The sequence below is a fragment of the Budorcas taxicolor genome, chromosome 1 (assembly GCF_023091745.1).
Source record: "Budorcas taxicolor isolate Tak-1 chromosome 1, Takin1.1, whole genome shotgun sequence".
Classification (NCBI taxonomy): Eukaryota; Metazoa; Chordata; class Mammalia; order Artiodactyla; family Bovidae; genus Budorcas; species Budorcas taxicolor.
The window spans coordinates 201,864,696-201,884,051 of NC_068910.1; the positions used below are offsets into that span (position 1 = coordinate 201,864,696).

General features: G+C 40.3%; 1 protein-coding gene across 1 annotated transcript in view; it reads left to right on the plus strand.

The window, feature by feature from the left end:
- The first annotated feature begins 369 nt into the window (after nucleotides 1-369).
- Nucleotides 370-19,356, plus strand: part of CPNE4 (copine 4) — a 498,848-nt gene continuing 479,861 nt past the window's right edge. The window contains exon 1 of the mRNA XM_052637922.1: nucleotides 370-549. Within this exon, the coding sequence (XP_052493882.1) occupies nucleotides 370-549 (180 nt within the window). The remainder of the gene's footprint in view (nucleotides 550-19,356) is intronic.

A 19,356-nucleotide genomic window follows, 5' to 3' on the forward strand; every position in this document is an offset into this window, starting at 1 on the left:
AATGTGGTTAAACTGATGAACTCACAACTATGTAAAATTTCACACAAGTCATGCTGTTACTAGAGAGCTGATTAAGGTTTTCAGTCTGCTGCACTAATTCATTAATATAATTTCATAGACTAAAATTTTTACCATGCAAATGTATGCAAATAAGAAAATAGTGTTCTTAGCCAAGTGCATTAGCACCTATTTCTTTGGTTTTGTTTGTTTGTTTCAGTGGAACTCTGGCCCTGCTAGATAAGTAATATATTCAGTACTCAAAAGTGTATGTTTAACATTTTCCTGAAGGGTGATTGAGAGACTTTCTCTTTTGACAAATACTGTAGTGACTGGCATGTCTTTTTTCCTCTTTTTTTTGCCTAAAACAGAATGAAGAAGATGAGCAACATTTATGAGTCAGCTGCCAATACACTGGGAATCTTTAACAGCCCCTGCCTGACCAAAGTTGAACTACGTGTGGCATGCAAAGGCATTTCCGACAGAGATGCCCTTTCCAAACCAGACCCCTGTGTCATTCTCAAGATGCAGTCCCACGGGCAGTGGTTCGAGGTAGGCATGTCCAGTGAAATGGAGAGAAGCGTGGCAGGAGGAGAGGTTCCAAAATGCTTTGGCATTTCCTGTCTTCAGGTGGTTTCTATCGGTGAGACAGAAAATTCTAGAAGTGAATATGATCACATTTCTGCTCATATCATGATTTTAAAAATTTATATATTTAAATTAAAAAATTTATATTATAGTTGATTAACAATGTTGTGTTAGTTTCAGGTGTACAGCAAAGTGATTCAGTTATACATATATAGGTATCTATTCTTTTTCAAATTAGTTTCCCATTTATGTTATTACAAAATATTGAGCAGAGGTCCTTGTTGATTATCTGTTTTATATATAGCAGTGTGTATATGTTAATCCCCAAATCCCAATCTATCCCTCCCCTCCATCCTTTCCCCTCTGCTAACCATAAATTCTTTCTCTAAGTCTGTGAGTCTGTTTCTGTTCTATAAATAAGTTCATTTATATAATTTTTTTAGATTCCACATATAAGCACTATCATATGATATTTGTCATTTGGATCTGAATTTTTTCACTTAGGATGATAATCTCTAGGTCCATCCATGTTGCTACAAATGGCGATATTCCTTTCTTCTTATGGCTGAGTAGTGTTCCACTGTGTATATGTACCATATCTTCTTTAGCCACTCATCTGTCAATGGACATTTAGGTTGCTTCCATATCATGATGTTTTAATACTGTGGATATTTTGACATTTACCATTAATTTGTGTGCTCATTGTGGATATAGTATCTCCTGGGGATGGGCAGCCGGGACTGCTATACTGGGGCCACATCACACACTTATTTTAGGGGAATAAACTTAATATTAGCTAAACTTTACTGGGTGCTTATTAAGTATTAGGCACTATTCTAAGTGCTTTATGTAAAACAACTAATTTCATCTGTACAATAATCCTATGAGGAAACAGAAAGATTAAGGATTTGCCCAGGATCATCCAGTTTATAAGTGGAATAGCTAATATTTCCCAGTCAAGCTCCAGGGCCTGAGCTCTTTATTGCTATTTTATACTTACAGTGCCCATTGGTGTGGCCTTTGGTATTTTGTGTGGCAATACAGCATGTTGAATTCTGCAGTTGAGTTTTGTTGGTTTATTTAAAATTGAAACAAATTGGACAAGGACTGGTTTTTAAGTTTGGGGGAGGTTGTGGTTGTTATTGTTTTCTTTGTTCTAGGTACCTGGTTCAGTTCAGTTTAGTTGCTCAGTCGTGTCCAACTCTTTGTGATCCCATGGACTGCAGCATGCCAGGCTTCCCTTTCCATCACCAACTCCCAGAACTTGCTCAAATTCATGTCTGTCAAGTCAGTGATGCCATCCAACCATCTCATCCTCTGTCATCCCCTTCTCCTGCCTTCAATCTTTCCCAGCATCAGGGTCTTTTCAAATGAGTCAGCTCTTCACATCAGGTGGCCAAAGTATTGGAGCTCCAGCTTCAGCATCAGTCCTTCTAATGAATATTCAGTACTGATTTTCCTTTAGGATGGACTGGTTGGATCTCGTTGCAGTCCAAGGGACTCTCAAGAGTCTTCTCCAACACCACTGTTCAAAAGAATCAATTCTTCGGTGTTCAGCTTTCTTTATGGTCTAACTTTCACTTCCATACATGGCTACTGTTAGCAATGTTTTAAAAAGACCTGGTCTCAGGTGAAATGTGGGATAGGAAGGAATAGGGGATGCAGCTGTGGAAGCAATTATTATCATCTCTAAGGGAATGAAATGCCCAGCAGAATTTGGATGAGGGTTTTGGATCCATGCTGAGTAGAACAAGTGTACACAAATACCTTGCTTGGATCCCTCAGGACAGACTTCAGTCCTCTTTCTATCTGTTTGCATGGAGCTGACCAGTGCTTCTTTCGGGGCCATTGTCTTCACTGCACAGTAAGAAAAAGGTTCAGAAGATCTCATAGGTAGTATGTTTACTTACTTGTACATATGTGATAAAAGGTACTTCTATGAAAGGATAGTTTGATAGAAGTTGGTGAGCAGATGAAGGCAACAACACACAAGGAAATCAATGACAGATGGCAGATGGGGGATCTTCCTTTAACCTCCATCTTATCCAGGACTTATATTTTAAATATAAAATAGCATTCACAGGAATGTTAATGTGTAATGTCTCTTTTTCCCCTTCTAAATATTCTCCTTGATTTTGTTGGTGGACTTCCCTGTCTTTTATTTTTTGTTTAAGAAAACTAAGTGGAATACCTACATTAGGAAAAAGAGACTTGTGGAAAAATAGAGAGAAAGACTTTATCTCCTAAAACTCCCTTTACATCATTTGCTTATTTGTACATATTTCTTTTCAGTCTTTTCCTTCTGACATTCATATTCTTACAAGATAGTTATGATGAACATAAAATTTTCTTCTGTGATTTTCTTACATAGCAGAATATGTTTTTTGCATATTGCTATAATATTCATAATTTTAATTTTAAGCCTGCATGAATGATATCCCATCAAGTAGATTTATTTAATCATTTTCCTATTTTTTTCACTTTTAGTTGTTTTCAAAATTACCCTATTTTAAATAATGCTGCAGGATCCATCTTTGAGCATAAGGCTTTCCCCTTCCTTTTGGATTAGTTTCTATGAGAGATTCTGTCAAAGTTGAACTAGTGGAATAGGATAGGACACTTGGGGGGTTTTTGATGCATTTGCCAAACTGCTTTTCCAAAGCATTCTTCTACAGAGTTACTTGAAGTGTGTTTGCACATAGCTACTAGCTTGCAAACATTTTGTTACCAGTTCACAGTGAAATCAGAAACTTGTGCCACACTGTAAGCTAATTCACTGCTTCCTTCATCTCTAAAGTCTTTCTAAAAATAGTGTCAGCTGAACTTCCAGCATCCTTAGTGACATGACTGAGTTATATTTTGGAACTTTTGAGAAGCACTTCTCTAATAAATTTTAGTCTTAAGACTACATTTAGGGTATAGTTGGGAAAACAGAGCCCACACCAAGTAACTAATAGAAAAGATTTAATACAAATAACTAGTAACAAAAACATTGGAAATGTTGAGAAACTAAGTAGGCACTGTGTGAAAACCCAGAGATTAACAATAGGGCGGTGCTGGTTGATTTAGGGTAGAGCAGTGATGTGCTGAAGCTAGCTCATAGAGGTTTGTGAATCAATTGTTAAATCTTCAGGAATTTTGCAAGCCTGGGTGTAAGTATTTATACCATAGATATTGGCAAACATTTCAAATCAGAACTTTACTTCCCATCAAGAGAACCAGTTGTTGAGCATTTACTGGGGCATACCACTGGGATAGAGGGACAGATGTTAGTGCCAGCTGGACCACCCAGCAGAAGCCGGATTTGTCAAAGGAGGGCCTATCTAATGGGAGCCAGAAAGGGAGAAGAGATGCACGTAGTGCTGGAAACATGGCCAGAAAAGGATATGAGGAAGGAGTGGCATCCCAGGTCCCTCATCTGTGTCTTCCAGTGATGACACCCCTGGTGGAAGCCTGTTACCAAGGTTGCAGGAAGTCTGGAACACAGTTGAAAATACTGAGGTAACTGACTAGCTGGGAGAAATAGCAATAACCTCAGATACGCAGATGACACCACCCTGATGGCAGAAAGTGAAAAAGAATCTAAAGAGCCTCTAGATGAAAGTGAAAGAGGAGAGTGAAAAAGTTGGCTTAAAGCTCAACATTCAGAAAACGAAGATCATGGCATCCAGTCCCATCACTTCATGGCAAATAGATGGGAAAACAGTGGAAACAGTGGCAGACTTTATTTTTTGGAGCTCCAAAATCACTGCAGATGGTGATTGCAGCCATGAAATTAAAAGACACTTACTCTTTGGAAGAAAAGTTATGACCAACCTAGACAGCATATTGAAAAACAGAGACATTACTTTGCCAACAAAGGTCTGTCTAATCAAGGTTATGGTTTTTCCAGTGGTCATGGGTGGATGTGAGAGTTGGACTGTGAAGAAAGCTGAGCGCTGAAGAATTGATGCTTTTGAACTGTGGTGTTGGAGAAGACTCTTGAGAGTCCCTTGGACTGCAAGGAGATCCAACCAGTCCATCCTAAAGGAGATCAGTCCTGGGTGTTCATTGGAAGGACTGATATTGAAGCAGAAACTCCAATACTTTGGCCACCTCATGCGGAGAGCTGACTCATTTGAAAAGACCCTGATGCTGGGAAAGATTGAGGGCAAGAGGAGAAGGGGACGACAGAGAATGAGATGGTTGGATGTCATCACTGACTCAGTGGACATGGGTTCGTGTGGATTCTGGGAGTTGGTGATGGACAGGGAGGCCTGGCGTGCTGCAGTTCATGGGGTCGCAAGGAGTCGGATATGACTGAGCTGCTGAGCTGAACTGAACTGACTAGCACATAGACCTTCTGACAACTCTCAGTAAGTGGGAGAATCACGCACTCAGTCATGAAGTAGTACATATTTATTTAGTGCTAACACGTGCCTTTTAGTGCCAGTTCAGTGCGTGGTCCTGTGCTCAAAGTGAGAAGCACCTGACAATCTATTTAAACCACACACCTACTACCTTCTATGTTTAGGGAAAGCTGGCAAATGTGGACATTGCCCTGGGACATAACTGATGCACATTCTTCTGTATCTGTCCCTTGGAACAAGACTGGGTTTATATCTCTGTTCTTCGTGCAGAACTACAGAATTCAGAGAAAGCCTTGCAGAATATAATTCATGCTGGCTGTGCCAGTTCCTGGGTGTCCTTGTTATGTGGAATCTGGTAACTAAGTGAAGAAAAAAGAAAAAACCTGGGAGGCTGAACTTCTCTGCATAATAAAGAGATTGTTGCGGGTGTCAGGATGAGAAAGAGAAAAACAAGGTGAACTTCTGTTTTAGAGAATTTTGAAGTTTGGCGAAAGAGACTCCATGGAGATAAGCACTGTCCACCAGAACTTCATACAGTGATGGGAATGTTCTGCAGGTGTACTGGCCAGTAGGTAGTTGCTCATCACAGGTGGCTCCTGAGCAGTTGGAAGGTGGACTGTATAACTGAGGAATGGAAAAGTTTAATTACTTAAATGTAATTAATTTGAGGGTAAATAAGTAGCTGATGTGATTTCGGAGTCTCCTTGGGTTGTAAAGAATTAGGGTATGTGGGGAGATGAGGAAAGGGAGTTTGTTAACATGTTATATTCATAGGATGTTGTTTTTATAGCTAAAATTCTTTTGGGGAAAATATACCTAGAGATTGACATCTCTTTGTTATTACTTGTGATTGCTGGCCTGTGCTTTTTCTAATAGTATTCCATCCGGAAAAGGCCCTGTTATGCCCTTATTTACAGCTCAGGTACTACTGCAGTAATTATAACTACCTTCAGATGCCCTGCTCTTATATGGTGAGGGGGAGTGATCTTGCTCTTTAATTGGCTATAGCCTGTTTGCAAGGGAAGAGAACATTTGATCTCCAAAGTGTATCATAAAAATGTAAGCCTGATTGTCAGACTCAAAAGGACCTACAATCCGACCTTCTGTGTTATTAACCATTGTTGTTGTTGTTGTTCAGTTGCTAAGTTGTATTGACACTTTGTGACCCCGTGGACTGGAGCATGCTGGACTTCTCTGTCCTCCACTGTCTTCCGGAATTTGCTCAAATTTTTGTCTATTGAGTCTGATGCTATCTAATCGTCTCATCCTCTGTTAATGGTATTGAGTCAATAAGATTACACAGTAGTTTGCTTCTCTTAAACCCCTGCCCTATATTACCCTTCCTCACTTCCATCTCCCTGCATGTAACCACTAGTTTATTCTCTGTATCTATGAGTCTGTTTCTGTTTTGCTATATACATTCGTTTGTTTTATCTTTTTAGAGTCCATCTGTAAGTGATAACATACAGTATTTGTCTTCCTCTGCGTTTTGCTAAGCATAATACTCTCTAGGTCCATCCATGTTATTGTAAATAGCAAGATTTCTATTTTGGGGGGAGAGGAGTAATATTTCATTGTATATATATATATATATATATATATATATATATATATATACACACACCACATCGTTTTATCCATTAAGGATATATTGTGCAGTACAAGGAGTTATAGCCATTATTTTGTAGTAACTTTAAATAGAATATAATCTATGAAACTACTGAATCACTTTTCTGTAACCCTGAAACTAATATTATATTGTACATCAATTATACTTCAAAAAGTAGTTGTGGATAAATTGTGTCTTTGAAATATTGGGAATCAGTTATTCTGAAATGTAGAACAGATTGTCACTCTTTGCAGACCAGAGGGTTTGGAGTGTATGTCTGAGGGATGAGGAGCTGGAAAGGATGCTTTTTGTTTCTTCTCAGAGTATAAACACGAGATGGTAAAACTTCTGGTAAATCTTTAATGAACATGATTGTAACTCTCAAAAAGGAAGGAAAGGAAAACTTGTAGCTTGGAAATATATTCCCAGTGGAGAATTTCAGACCTGTCATTTAATTTCTCTAATTTAATTCATAGCCATTTTAAAAATCACCCCTGCTTCTCGACATGTAATTGTGACAGTAAATGGTACAGTTCAGTGTGATGAGGATAATTTAGAACACATTTTGTCTTCCAATGAAGGATGGAAATATTTCCCTCTGTCTTCTAGTGAGTGCTGATATTCACTAACTGTAGGAAATGAAGCTTCTTATGTAAATAGAATAAATTGATGCTTCTCAGGGACTTGAAAGGCAATAGCCCTTGTGAACTGGAGACTTTTATTCAGTTTCCAGGAGCACATCCTCTATTTCCTGGATGCGCTGGATGTTCTCCATGAAGCAGACCTATACTCCTGGTACCCTGGCCCTTGGCAGAGATCCTGTAAATAGCCTAGTACTTGTCCTCATTGGAAAAATCTGAATGATTCCCCACACTTCTAGAATGTTGTTCCATCACCTCTAATTCCATTTTCCATTGAATTCCTTCATATGCTAAGTCACTTCAGTCATGTCCGACTCTGTGCGACCCCATAGACGGCAGCCCACCAGGCTCCCCTGTCCCTGGGATTCTGCAGGCAAGAACACTGGAGTGGGTTGCCATTTCCTTCTCCAATGCATGAAAGTGAAAAGTGAAAGGGAAGTCGCTCAGTCATGTCCGACTCTTTGTGACCCCATGGACTGCAGCCTACCAGGCTCCTCCGTCCATGGGATTTTCCAGGCAAGAGTACTGGAGTGGGGTGCCATAGAATTACCCTTGGATAAATTCCATATGAAAGCATGTTATGATGAATCACATGCTTTGGTAGATTGTTGGTAGTAATTGTTAATAATCAATGTGGTTATATTCAATACATTATCAGTGGATGTTAATGCAAGATTACTATGTTTGTAATAATAAAGTATCCACATAATACTTTACGTTCAGAAAACCCATCTATTTATATTACTTCATTTATTTCTCATAATAGCCCTGTAAAAAGGTGGCACAGACATTGAAATTAACCATAGCATGAAGTGAGTACTATGAAAAAGACATGGTTTGTGTCCTCAATGACTTCAGGCTCCAGTAGAACAAAGCCCATCTCAGGGACAGAGGCCTTGGAGACTTAGATGGTCATGTGAACTTGAGAACGGGGGCTCAAAACAAGGTCCTAACTTAAACCCCTTCCTTTCCTTGAATGTGTGGAGGATAGTCTATTTCAAGGGTCCCTAGGCTACCTTTGTTTGAGGTAGAACTAGAAGTCAATCATTCCTCCATCCCTCCACTATTTCCCATTTTCTCTCACCACTCCCCACCTACCCAGATGTGGGGTCTATATGCCACATGACCCAGCATCCCTACTGGCAGCACCAGGAGATATATGGGTCCATGGTGGTGGGCTTGCCCACTCCCAGATAAGTAGTCTGTGAACTGTTTTCAGAGGTTCTTTCTTGACTGGAGGGCTCATGGAGGAGTGGAACTTGTGGAACAACTTTCTTTCATGCTTGGGTAAAGGGTGAGGCAGCATCCTTTTGTGCATTGAACCAGGAGATAGTCCAAGATAGTAGTTTCACCTGTATTGGAGCTTTTCAATTTTCTATTGTTCCGAAGTGATAGAATTTTATGAAAATGTGTCAGGCAATGTGAACATTTAGGTGTAACAAAGTAATCGTCTCTTAATTGTTAGCACCAGCCATGTATTCATCATTTTACATGTTTTCCTTCTAATCCTCACAACTGCTCTGCAATGCAGACTTTATTAACCAGGTGAGAAAACTGAGGCTTGGGCCGAATTAATAAATCACCAGATTCCAAAGCTAGTCAATGGTAAAGCTGGAATCTGGTTGACTCTAAAATCCACATTCTCTCTGTTTTCCCAGAGGTCGAGAATTTAAAGCTAAATACCTCTCTTTAATCTCCAGACATGTTTGACCTTCAAGGTGTTTTAACAAGTTTTGCACTGGTTGACAAAATTTAAAGATCAGGAGATTTTTCATAAAATTCCAGATTTTTGTTCCTTTTGTCAGGGAGACTGGCAACATTAATTCTTGTGAAGTGATGGTCAGCAGCTGCCCCCTATCCAGAGTCCAAGTGTGTCCTTGTGCTCACTTGGAGGATGCCTTCTTCTCTCACTGGGATGGCTTGAATGGCCCCCTGGAGGTGTTTGAGTTCAGACCATACTCCTGCAACAGCTAGCTGGGCTGTGCCTCTGAAACATGGCTAACCTCTCAGTTGTGGACTCAGACAAGAGCTGAAAAATGAAAACTAAGTCAATTAAAGCGTTCCCTCTGGATATCACAAACAAGCTCCTTTCTTGAAAGATTTTCTGTTCACACTTTGCTGACTCTCAGCATTTGAGTAGGTAACACCTAGCCTGATGGATGATAAAAAACAACAGTTTCCTGCAGTTGTTCACAAAGTTTCCACTGTGGTTTCACATCAAACTGCTGTTTGGGAAAACTTTGATGTTGCTTTCCACCTCCCCCTTAACATGTCCTCAAATGAGAATAATTTATTTTCTTAAAAAAAAAAAAAAGAAATTCATTTTGGTGATATTAGAAACCTTTACCCTGAGCACTGAATAGGAAATAAAACAAAATGAAATATTAGAAGCAGAAAATATTTCCTTCCTGCCGCTGGTGGTTACATCCCTGTCACCAGGGACTGCATTGCCGTGATGCTCACTCCAATTGGCTTCTTGGATGAAAGGGAAGATTACTGGATTGTGTAATATGTGACTAAGTAGTTTTTTTAATCATTGAAATCAAGTTGTCAATGTTATGATATCTGAGAGCAGAATGACACAATATGGGAAATTTGAGGCTGCAAATGAGAAAAAAAAAAACAATTTGAATTGAAACTTTTTTTTACTGCTAATTCTCTCGGGGACCTGGAAGGTGATTTATCAGATGGAAGGATACTATCAGGCCCCCTGCAAAGAGGAAAGCACCATGATATGGTTCCACTGCCTCCTTAGCTCAAACAACTGGCAAGGTACACTCTGGATAGAAACTCAGCACTGGTTGCCATGGGTTTTGTAATGTGTCTTGATTTCCTATGTTGAGTGTTTGAAAATGTGACTCTGGGCAGGGAAAGAAGATATCTGTGATATAGAGCTCTCTGACTCTAGCTCAAACCACCTGCAACATTTCAAAGGAGATATTTTCAACACCTTTTTCTGGATATTCATTTTAATATTTATCTAGTCACTATGATGATCATCTTAAAATTACCTTTCCTTTGTAATTTCAATCAATCTTATCTTTTTATTAACTGTAATGGTGGTTTACTGATGACGATACCTTAAATATATTGAAAGTTATCGTGTGATGTATAAGGCACTCTTTTTAAACACTTTACATGTATCAACCTATATAAATATCAAAACAGCCCTACAAATTGTCCTATGAAGTATAGTTATTTTATAGAGAGGCATAGAAGAATTAAGCAGCTTGCTCATTGGTCACACAAGTTTTAAGTGGAGGAGCTATGACAAATTGAATCCAGACTGTCTGACTGCAGACCCTGCTGCGAGGATTCTTCACTGCCCATCTCTGAAAATAATGCATCGCAGTCATTGGGTGTCTGCTGTGTGCCATGTGCTGAATTTTTACATGCATATTCACAAAGTTCTTCCAACAATGTTAGCAGACAGGAACTGGTTACCCATTTTACAGGTAAAAAAAATGACACTCAGGAAAGGTACATGTCCAAGGTCACAAGGCTAGTTCGAAGTGGTATTAGGACTTGAACTCAAATCTTCATATCTCCAGTGCCCATGAAGCTAGAGGGACCTCGAAATGCCTCCTAACTCTTCTGAACCTCTCATACCACCTCCTGTCTAAACGGTTGTCTTTAGGATTGAAATATTGGCTGACAGGATAGTGATAGTGCTGATGCTGTAGTCTCTGCAATTAGACCATTTTGGTCATATGTAAACTTACATAGAAGCCTGACCTTCCCCGGCCCTGCATTTTCTCCATCTACAACATGGCGATAACAACAAAACCTGCTCCATGAATTTGCTGTTAATGTAAGTATAGAATGAAATGATGCTTAACAGGGTCGCTGTGGCATAAACATGAAATGTTACTTTGCTTAAAGAGTATAATGTGTGCAAAACTAACATGGTTAGTATATTACATAGGATTTCATATGTAGAAGATGTTATCAGGGAATACCTACATGAGATGTGTTTAACACCAGCAGCAAGTTTTTGTTGGCTGGCTCGTCCCAGTGTTCTTGGTTCCATTCTTTGTGTTAAAATAATAGAACTTTCAATCAAAAATTTTGACAGGTCTCTGCGTTTCTCCCAAGCCTCCGACTACACTTTGATTGATCTGTTTTGGCTCTCCTGGTAGGGAATTATCTAAGCCTCTTCCTCCCCTGCACTCCTTGCATCTTGAAGAAGATGAATAGTCTTGAAGCAGATTCATTTTACTTGTCTGTGTTCTCTAATCTGTGGATGGGAATCAGAGAGGCCGTTCTGATAACCTTGCCTTTCCATTTTTGCTTCTGTACCAACGTCAGCTAGCTCTGTTCAGCAGTCTTAGAAGAGAAGTGACAAGAAAATCCTTCCTTCAGGAAGCTCCAGATGTTCTCAGGGTCAGTTTATAGGCTAATTAAATATTTTATCTCTATTCAAGCTCAGAAATGTTCAACTGCCTGTCTTGGTTAGTCTGTTTTCAAGTACTTGATATTTCAAGACTTTCTTCCAATTTGAGAATTCAGTCTTAGTTTCTTCTTGAGTGTGAAGACTAGTTCTTATTAAAAGATTACAGTTTGAGAACTGTGTATGTAAATAATTTTTCTAACTTTTAATTTTATTGTTAGAAATTTATGTATTTAAATTGGAGGATAATCATTTTACAATATTGTGATGGGTTTTGCCATACATTAGCATGAATCAGCCATAGATATATATGTGTCCCCTCCATCCCGAACCCAACTCCCACCTGCCTCTCCACCCTGTCCCTCTAGGTTGTCACAGTGCACTGGCTTTGGGTGCCCTGCTTCATGCATCAAACTTGCACTGGTTGTCTGTTTTACATATGGTAATGTGTATGTTTCAATGCTATTCTCTCAAATCATCCCACCCTCTTATCCCACTGAGTCCAAAGTCCGTTCTTCATGTCTGTGTCTCTTTTGCTGCCCTGTATAACTGATTAACAATGTTGCGGTAGTTTCAGGTGGACAACAAAGGGACTCAAGCTTCCTTGGTGGCTCAGACTGTGAAGAATCTGCCTACAATGCAGGAGACCTGGGTTCAATCCCTAGTTTAGGAGGATCCCCTGGAGAAGGAAATGGCAACCCACTCTAGTATTCTTGCCTGGAAAATTCCATGGACAGAGGAGCCTGGTGGCTGCAGACCATGGGGTCACAGACAGACACAACTGAGCCACTAACACTTCCATACATATACGTGTATCCATTCGCCCTCAAAGTCCCCTCCCATCCAGGCTGCAGAGTTCCCTGTGCTATACAGAAGGCCCTTGTTGGTTATCCATTTTAAATACAGCAGGGTATATGTCGATCCCAAACTCCCTTCCCCCCCGTCCTTCCGCCTGCCAACTATAAGTTCATTCTCTAAGTCTGTGTCTGTTTCTGTTTTGTACAAAGTTCATTTGTATCATTTTTTTCTAGATTCCAATTATAAATGAAATCATATGATATCTGTCTTTGTCTGACTTACTTAGTATGATAATCTCTGCATCCATCCATGTTGCTGAAAATGGCATAATTTTTTATGGCTGAGTAATATTCCATTATATATATGTGTGTGTGTGTGTGTGTGTGTGTATATATATATGGTCACACAGAGTCGGACACGACTGATGTGACAGCAGCATATATATATATATATATATATACACACACACACACACACACACACATACAATATCTTATTTTTAAACAATTTATTTATTTTAATTGGAGGGTAATTATTTTACAATATTGTGGTGGTTTTTGTCATACATTGATATGAATCAGCTGGTGTACATGTGTCCCCCTAATACTCTATACGTAATCTATACTGTCTATATTGTATATACATACCATATCTTCTTTACCCATTCATTTGTCAATGGGCATTTAGGTTGGAAGCAAGAAAATTTGGTACCTTTTAAACACTCACTTTGAATTCTAGCCTTTTCAGAACAACTTCTGAGGAACTGGGATTTGTGGTAGAAGAACCAATATAAGTCTGCCTCTCTTGAAGCTTTCCTTTTCCAGTTTGTTCCAATTACCTCTGTTAGTATAACAATCACCCTAAAGTTTAACAGCTTGAAACTACAATTTTTTTTCTTTAATTCGATGGATTCTGTGACCTCAGACAGGGCCCAGTGGTGCCCACTTATCTCAGACCCCAAGGGTCCAGGACCTCAGCTGGGAAAACTAGAGAGGATGGCAGGACTTGAGGCTAGGGTTCAAATCACCTGAGGGCTCTTCACTCTCGTATCAGTCTAGGACTTCCAACTGGAGCATCTGAATGTGGCCTTCTATATATGGTGATCTCAGGACAATAAGTAAAGTGTTTCATGTTTGCTATCCAGTTAAAACATGGACAATGAAGGTTGAAGTCCTTCTTCTGGTTCTTGACACCAGTTTTAAGAATAATGTATAAGAAATAGAGATGCTCACATAGAGAACAAACATATGGTCACCAAAGGAGGAAAAAGGGTGGGATGAATTAGGAGATTTGGATTGACATGTATACATTGCTATGCATGGGATAGGTAACTAGTGAGAGCCTGTTGTATACCACAGGGAACTCTATGGTGACCTAGATGGGTGGGAATCCTGGAAAGGAAGGGATATATGTAAACATATGGCTGTACAGCAGAAACTAACAGAACACTGTGACAATTAACTTGAAAAAAGAATAATGAATAAATATTACTGCACTATATATAAAGAAGAAGAAGTAAAGGCATAGCCCTTCCATGATTTTTTCATAGATTCCCCATATCAATCTACGAAAGTCAGTACTGTTATTTTTATAGCCAGTTTACAGATGAGAACCTGAGATTCAGTGATCCCATAATAAAATTGCCAAGATCATGCAGTCTATTTATATGGTACCTGCTCTCCAAAATCTTCTGACTCAAAGGTTGAGATCCTTTCAAGTTCAGTTCAGTTCAGTTGCTCAGTTGTTTCCGACTCTTTGCGACCCCATGAATCACAGCACGCCAGGCCCACTTGTCCATCACCAACTCCCGGAGTTCACTCAAACTCACGTCCATTGAGTCCGTGGTGCCATCCAGCCATCTCATCCTGGGTCGTCCCCTTCTCCTCCTGCCCCCAATCCCTCCCAGCATCAGAGTCTTTTCCAATGAGTCAACTCTTCGCATGAGGTGGCCAAAGTTTTGGAGTTTCAACTTCAGCATCATTCCTTCCAAAGAACACCCAGGACTGATCTCCTTTAGGATGGACTGGTTGGATCTCCTTGCAGTCCAAGAGACTCTCAAGAGTCTTCTCCAACACCACAGTTCAAAAGCATCAATTCTTTGGTGCTCAGCTTTCTTCACAGTCCAACTCTCACATCCATACATGACCACAGGAAAAACCATAGCCTTGACTAGACGGACCTTTGTTGGCAAAGTAATGTCTCCGCTTTTGAATATGCTCTCTAGATTGGTCATAACTTTCCTTCCAGGGAGTAAACGTCTTTTAATTTCATGGCTGCAATCACCATCTGCAGTGATTTTGGAGCCCCCCAAAATAAAGTCTGACACTGTTTCCACTGTTTCTCCATCTATTTCCCATGAAGTGATGGGACCAGATGCCATGATCTTCATTTTCTGAATGCTGAGCTTTAAGCCAACTTTTTCACTCTCCACTTTCACTTTCATCAAGAGGCTCTTTAGTTGCATAATAAATCCTCCCCCAGTGGTATTCATCATTCAAATCGTGGTCCTTTCTGAGAACCCAGTACACCCATGGCTGTGGGAGTCACTTGAGCCCAAACACAACTCTCTTCATCTATTTGCTACTTCATTGTTTTCTTGCCCACTCCCTGCCTGCTTCCTTGAAATTTGCTCAACTACATTTTCCAATCCCAGTAAATACTTTCCACACTGATTTACTGGCAAGAGAACAGTTTATCCCATGGGTCAGCCATGATTCACCTGCCATGGTGCACATGTAAGTGGTTCATTTTTTATCCATTTAGCAAACACTTATTGAATTCCTGCTATGTGCCAGACACTGTGCCATCCATGGACTGGAAGAACAGCAGGGAGTAACACATAGCCCCAGCCTTTTGTGCAAGTGAAGAGAATAGAAAGTAAACAATGAATGTATAACCTGTTGTCAGGTAGTGGCAGTACCAGGAAGAAAAATGAAGCAAGAAAGAGGATGAGGAATGCTGAGAGCATTAGTTTAAAAAGTATGGTTAGGGAAGCCTTCCTCTGACTATTAAATTGTGTATGGGTAAAGAGTATTCTAACAGAAGGATGAGCAGAGGCCATGATACAGTGACACTGGTTTGCTAGACTTTCTAAGGAACAGCAGGGAGGCAGAATGAATAGTGGTGTTGGAAGGCAGTGGTGAGAGGGATGTTGTAGGGAGGCAGTGAGGGACTAGGTCATATAGAGACTTACAGGCCACAGTAAGAATCCTGGGGGTTCCTGAATTTTATTACAACATGGAGTGCATGGAAGGCTTGGGGCAGAGAGTTCAGTTCAGTTCAGTTGATCAAACATCTCTGACTCTTTCCAACCCCATGGACTGCAGTATGCCAGGCTTCTCTGTTCATCACCAACTCCTGGAGCTTGCTCAAACTCATGTCCATCAACTTGGTGATGCCATCCAACCATCTCATCCTCTGTCATCTCCTTCTCCTCCTGCCCTGTAATCTTTCCCAGCATCAGGGGCTTTTCCAGTGAGTTGGCTCTTTGCATCAGGTGGTCAAACTATTGGGCTTCAGCTTACGCATCAGTCCTTCTAATGGATATTCAGGACTAATGACCTATAGGATTGACTGGCTTGATCTCTTTGCTGTCCAAGGAACGCTCAAGAGTCTTCTCCAATACCACAGTTCAAAATCATCAATTCGTCAGTGCTCAGCCTTCTTTATGGTGCAACTCTCACATCCATACATGACTACTGGAAAAACCGTAGTTTTGACTCGATGGACCTTTGTCAGCAAAGTAATGTCTCTGCTTTTTAATATGCTGTCTAGGTTTGTCATAGCTTTTGTTGCAAGAAGCAAACGTCTTTTATATTTCATGGCTGTAGTCACTATCTACAGTGATTTTGGAGCCCAAGAAAATAAAGTCTGTCACTGTTTCCATTGTTTCCCCATATATTCGCCATGAAATGATGGGACTGGATGCCATGGTCTTTGGTTTGAGAATGTTGAGTTTTAAGACTCTCCTCTTTCTCTTTCATTAACAGGCTTTTTAGTACCCCTTTGCTTTCTGCCATAAGGGTGGTATCATCTTCATATTTGAGGTTATTGATATTTCTCTCAGCTATCTTGATTCCAGCTTGTGCTTCATCCAGCCTGGCATTTGCCATGATGTCCTCTGCATATAAGTTAAATAAGCAGAATGACCATTTGCAGCTTTGCCATACTCTTTTTTCCCAATTTGGAACCAGTCTGTTGTTCCATGCCTGGTTCTAACTGTTAGTTTTTGACCTGCATACAGATTTCTCAGGAGGCAGGTAAGGTGGTTTGGTATTCCCATTTCTTTTTGAATTTTCCACAATGTATAGTGGTCCACACAGTCAAAGGCTTTGGCATAGTCGGTGAAGCAGAAGTAGATGTTTTTCTGGAACTCTCTTGCTTTTTCAATGATCCAAGGATGTTTGGTATTTTGATCTCTGGTTCCTCTGCCTTTTCTAAATTCAACTTGAACATCTGGAAGTTCTTGGCTCACATACTGTTGAAATATAGCTTGGAGAATTTTGAGCATTACTTTGCTAACATGTGAGATGAGTACAGTTAATGAAGATCATGGCATCTGGTCCCATCACTTCATGGGAAATAGATGGAGAAACAGTGGAAACAGTGTCAGACTTTATTTTTTGGGCTCCAAAATCACTGCAGATGGTGATTGCAGCCATGAAATTAAAAGACACTTACTCCTTGGAAGAAAAATTATTACCAACCTAGATAGTATATTCAAAAGCAGAGACATTACTTTGCCGACTAAGGTCCGTCTAGTCAAGGCTATGATTTTTCCTGTGGTCATGTATTGGATGTGAGAGTTGGACTGTGAAGAAGGCTGAGCACCGAAGAATTGATGCTTTTGAACTGTGGTGTTTGAGAAGACTCTTGAGAATCCCTTGGACTGCAAGGAGATCCAACCAGTCCATTCTGAAGGAGATCAGCCCTGGGATTTCCTTGGAAGGAATGATGCTAAAGCTGAAACTCCAGTACTTTGGCCACCTCATGCTAAGAGTTGACTCATTGGAAAAGACTCTTATGCTGGGAGTGATTGGGGGCAGGAGGAGAAGGGGTCAACCGAGGATGAGATGGCTGGATGGCATCACGGACTCGATGGACGTGAGTCTGAGTGAACTCCGGGAGTTGGTGATGGACAAGGAGGCCTGGCGTGCTGCAATTCATGGGGGTCACAAAGAGTCGGACACGACTGGGCAACTGAACTGAACTGAACTGAACTGATGCAGTTTGAACATTCTTTGCCATTACCTTTCTTTGGGATTGGAGTGAAAATTGACCTTTTCCAGTCCTATGGCCACTGCTGAGTTTTACAAATTTGCTGGCATTTGAGTACAGCAGTTTCACAGCATCATTTTTTAGGATTTGAAAAACATCAGCTGGAATTTCATCACATCCACTAGCTTTGTTTGTAGCGATGTTACCTGACTTTGTATTCCAGAATGTCTCTAGAGGAGTGATCATACTATCATGGTTATCCAGGTCATTAAGGTCTTTTTTGTATAGTTCTTCTGTGTATTCTTGCCACCTCTTCTTAATATCTTCTGTTCTGTTAGGTCCATAACATTTCTGTCCTTTATTGAGTCCATCTTTGCATGAAATGTTCCCTTGGCTTCTCTAATATTCGTGAAGAGATCTCTAGGTCTTTCCATTCTATTGTTTTTCTCTATTTCTTTGCATTGATCACTTAGGAAGACTTTCTTATCTCTACTTGTTATTCTTTTTAACCCTGCATTCAGATGGATATATCCTTCTTTTTCTACTTTGCTTTTCACTTCTCTTCTTTTCTCAGCTATTTGGAAGGTCTCCTCAGACAACCATTTTTCCTTTTGGTATTTCTTTTTCTTAGGGATGGCTTTGATCACCTACTCCTGTTTAATGTCACTAACCTTTGTCCATAGTTTTTCAGGCACTCTGTCTATCAGATCTAATCCCTTGAATCTATTTGTCACTTCTACTGTATAATCATAAGGGATTTGATTTAGGTCATACCTGAATGGTCTAGTGGTTTTCCCTACTTTCTTCAATTTAAGTTCTGAATTTTGCAGTAAGGAGTTCATGATCTGAGCCACAGTCAGATCCCAGTCTTGTTTTTGCTGACTGTATAGACATTCTCCATCTTTGGCTACAAATAATATAATTAATCTGATTTTGGTATTCACCATCTGGTGATGTCCCCGTGTAGAGTCATCTCTTGTGTTGTTGGAAGAGTGTGTTTGCTATCACCAGTGTATTCTCCAGGCAAAACTGTGTCAGCCTTTTCCGTGCTTCATTTTATACTCCAAGGCCAAACTTGGGCAGGGAAGTGATTGGGATTTTAAGAGATAACACTGTTTGTTGTGCCAGTGTACAGAGACTACATTTGTCTAAGGGAGAGAGATTATAGTTTGGTAACTGTGGAGATGAGAAGTGGTTGGAAATGATATCTATTTAAAAAATAGAATATACAGTTTGCTGATGGATTGGATATAGAGTGTGAGAAGAAGAGAGGAATCAAACATGATTCCAGAGGCCAAAGCACCTAGGTCACTGATGACAATCCTGGGGGAAAGGGGGAGTACGAAGATAATCCTAAGCTGAGCATGTTTCTAGCAGTGAGAGGCAGGGTGGTGCATTTACAGTGTGAGTCATGAACATCTACATTCAAATCCCAGCTCTGTTATTTATCTACTGTAAGATCTTACCCAGGGATCTTTCTGACCCAGGGATTGATCCCAGGTCTCTGGCATTTCAGGCAGTTTCTTTACCCTCTGAGCCCTTACTCAAGTCAGTTAGATCCATTTTCTTAACTATATAGTGGAGACCCTGATGCTAGGAAATATTGAAGGCAGAAGGAGAAGGGGATGACAGAGGATAAGATGGCAGAATGGCATCCCCAACTCAATGGACATGAGTTTGAGCAAGCTCCAGGAGTTGGTGATGGACAGGGAAGCCTGGTGTGCTGCAGTCCATGGGGTCGCAAAGAGTTGGACACGACTGAGTGAC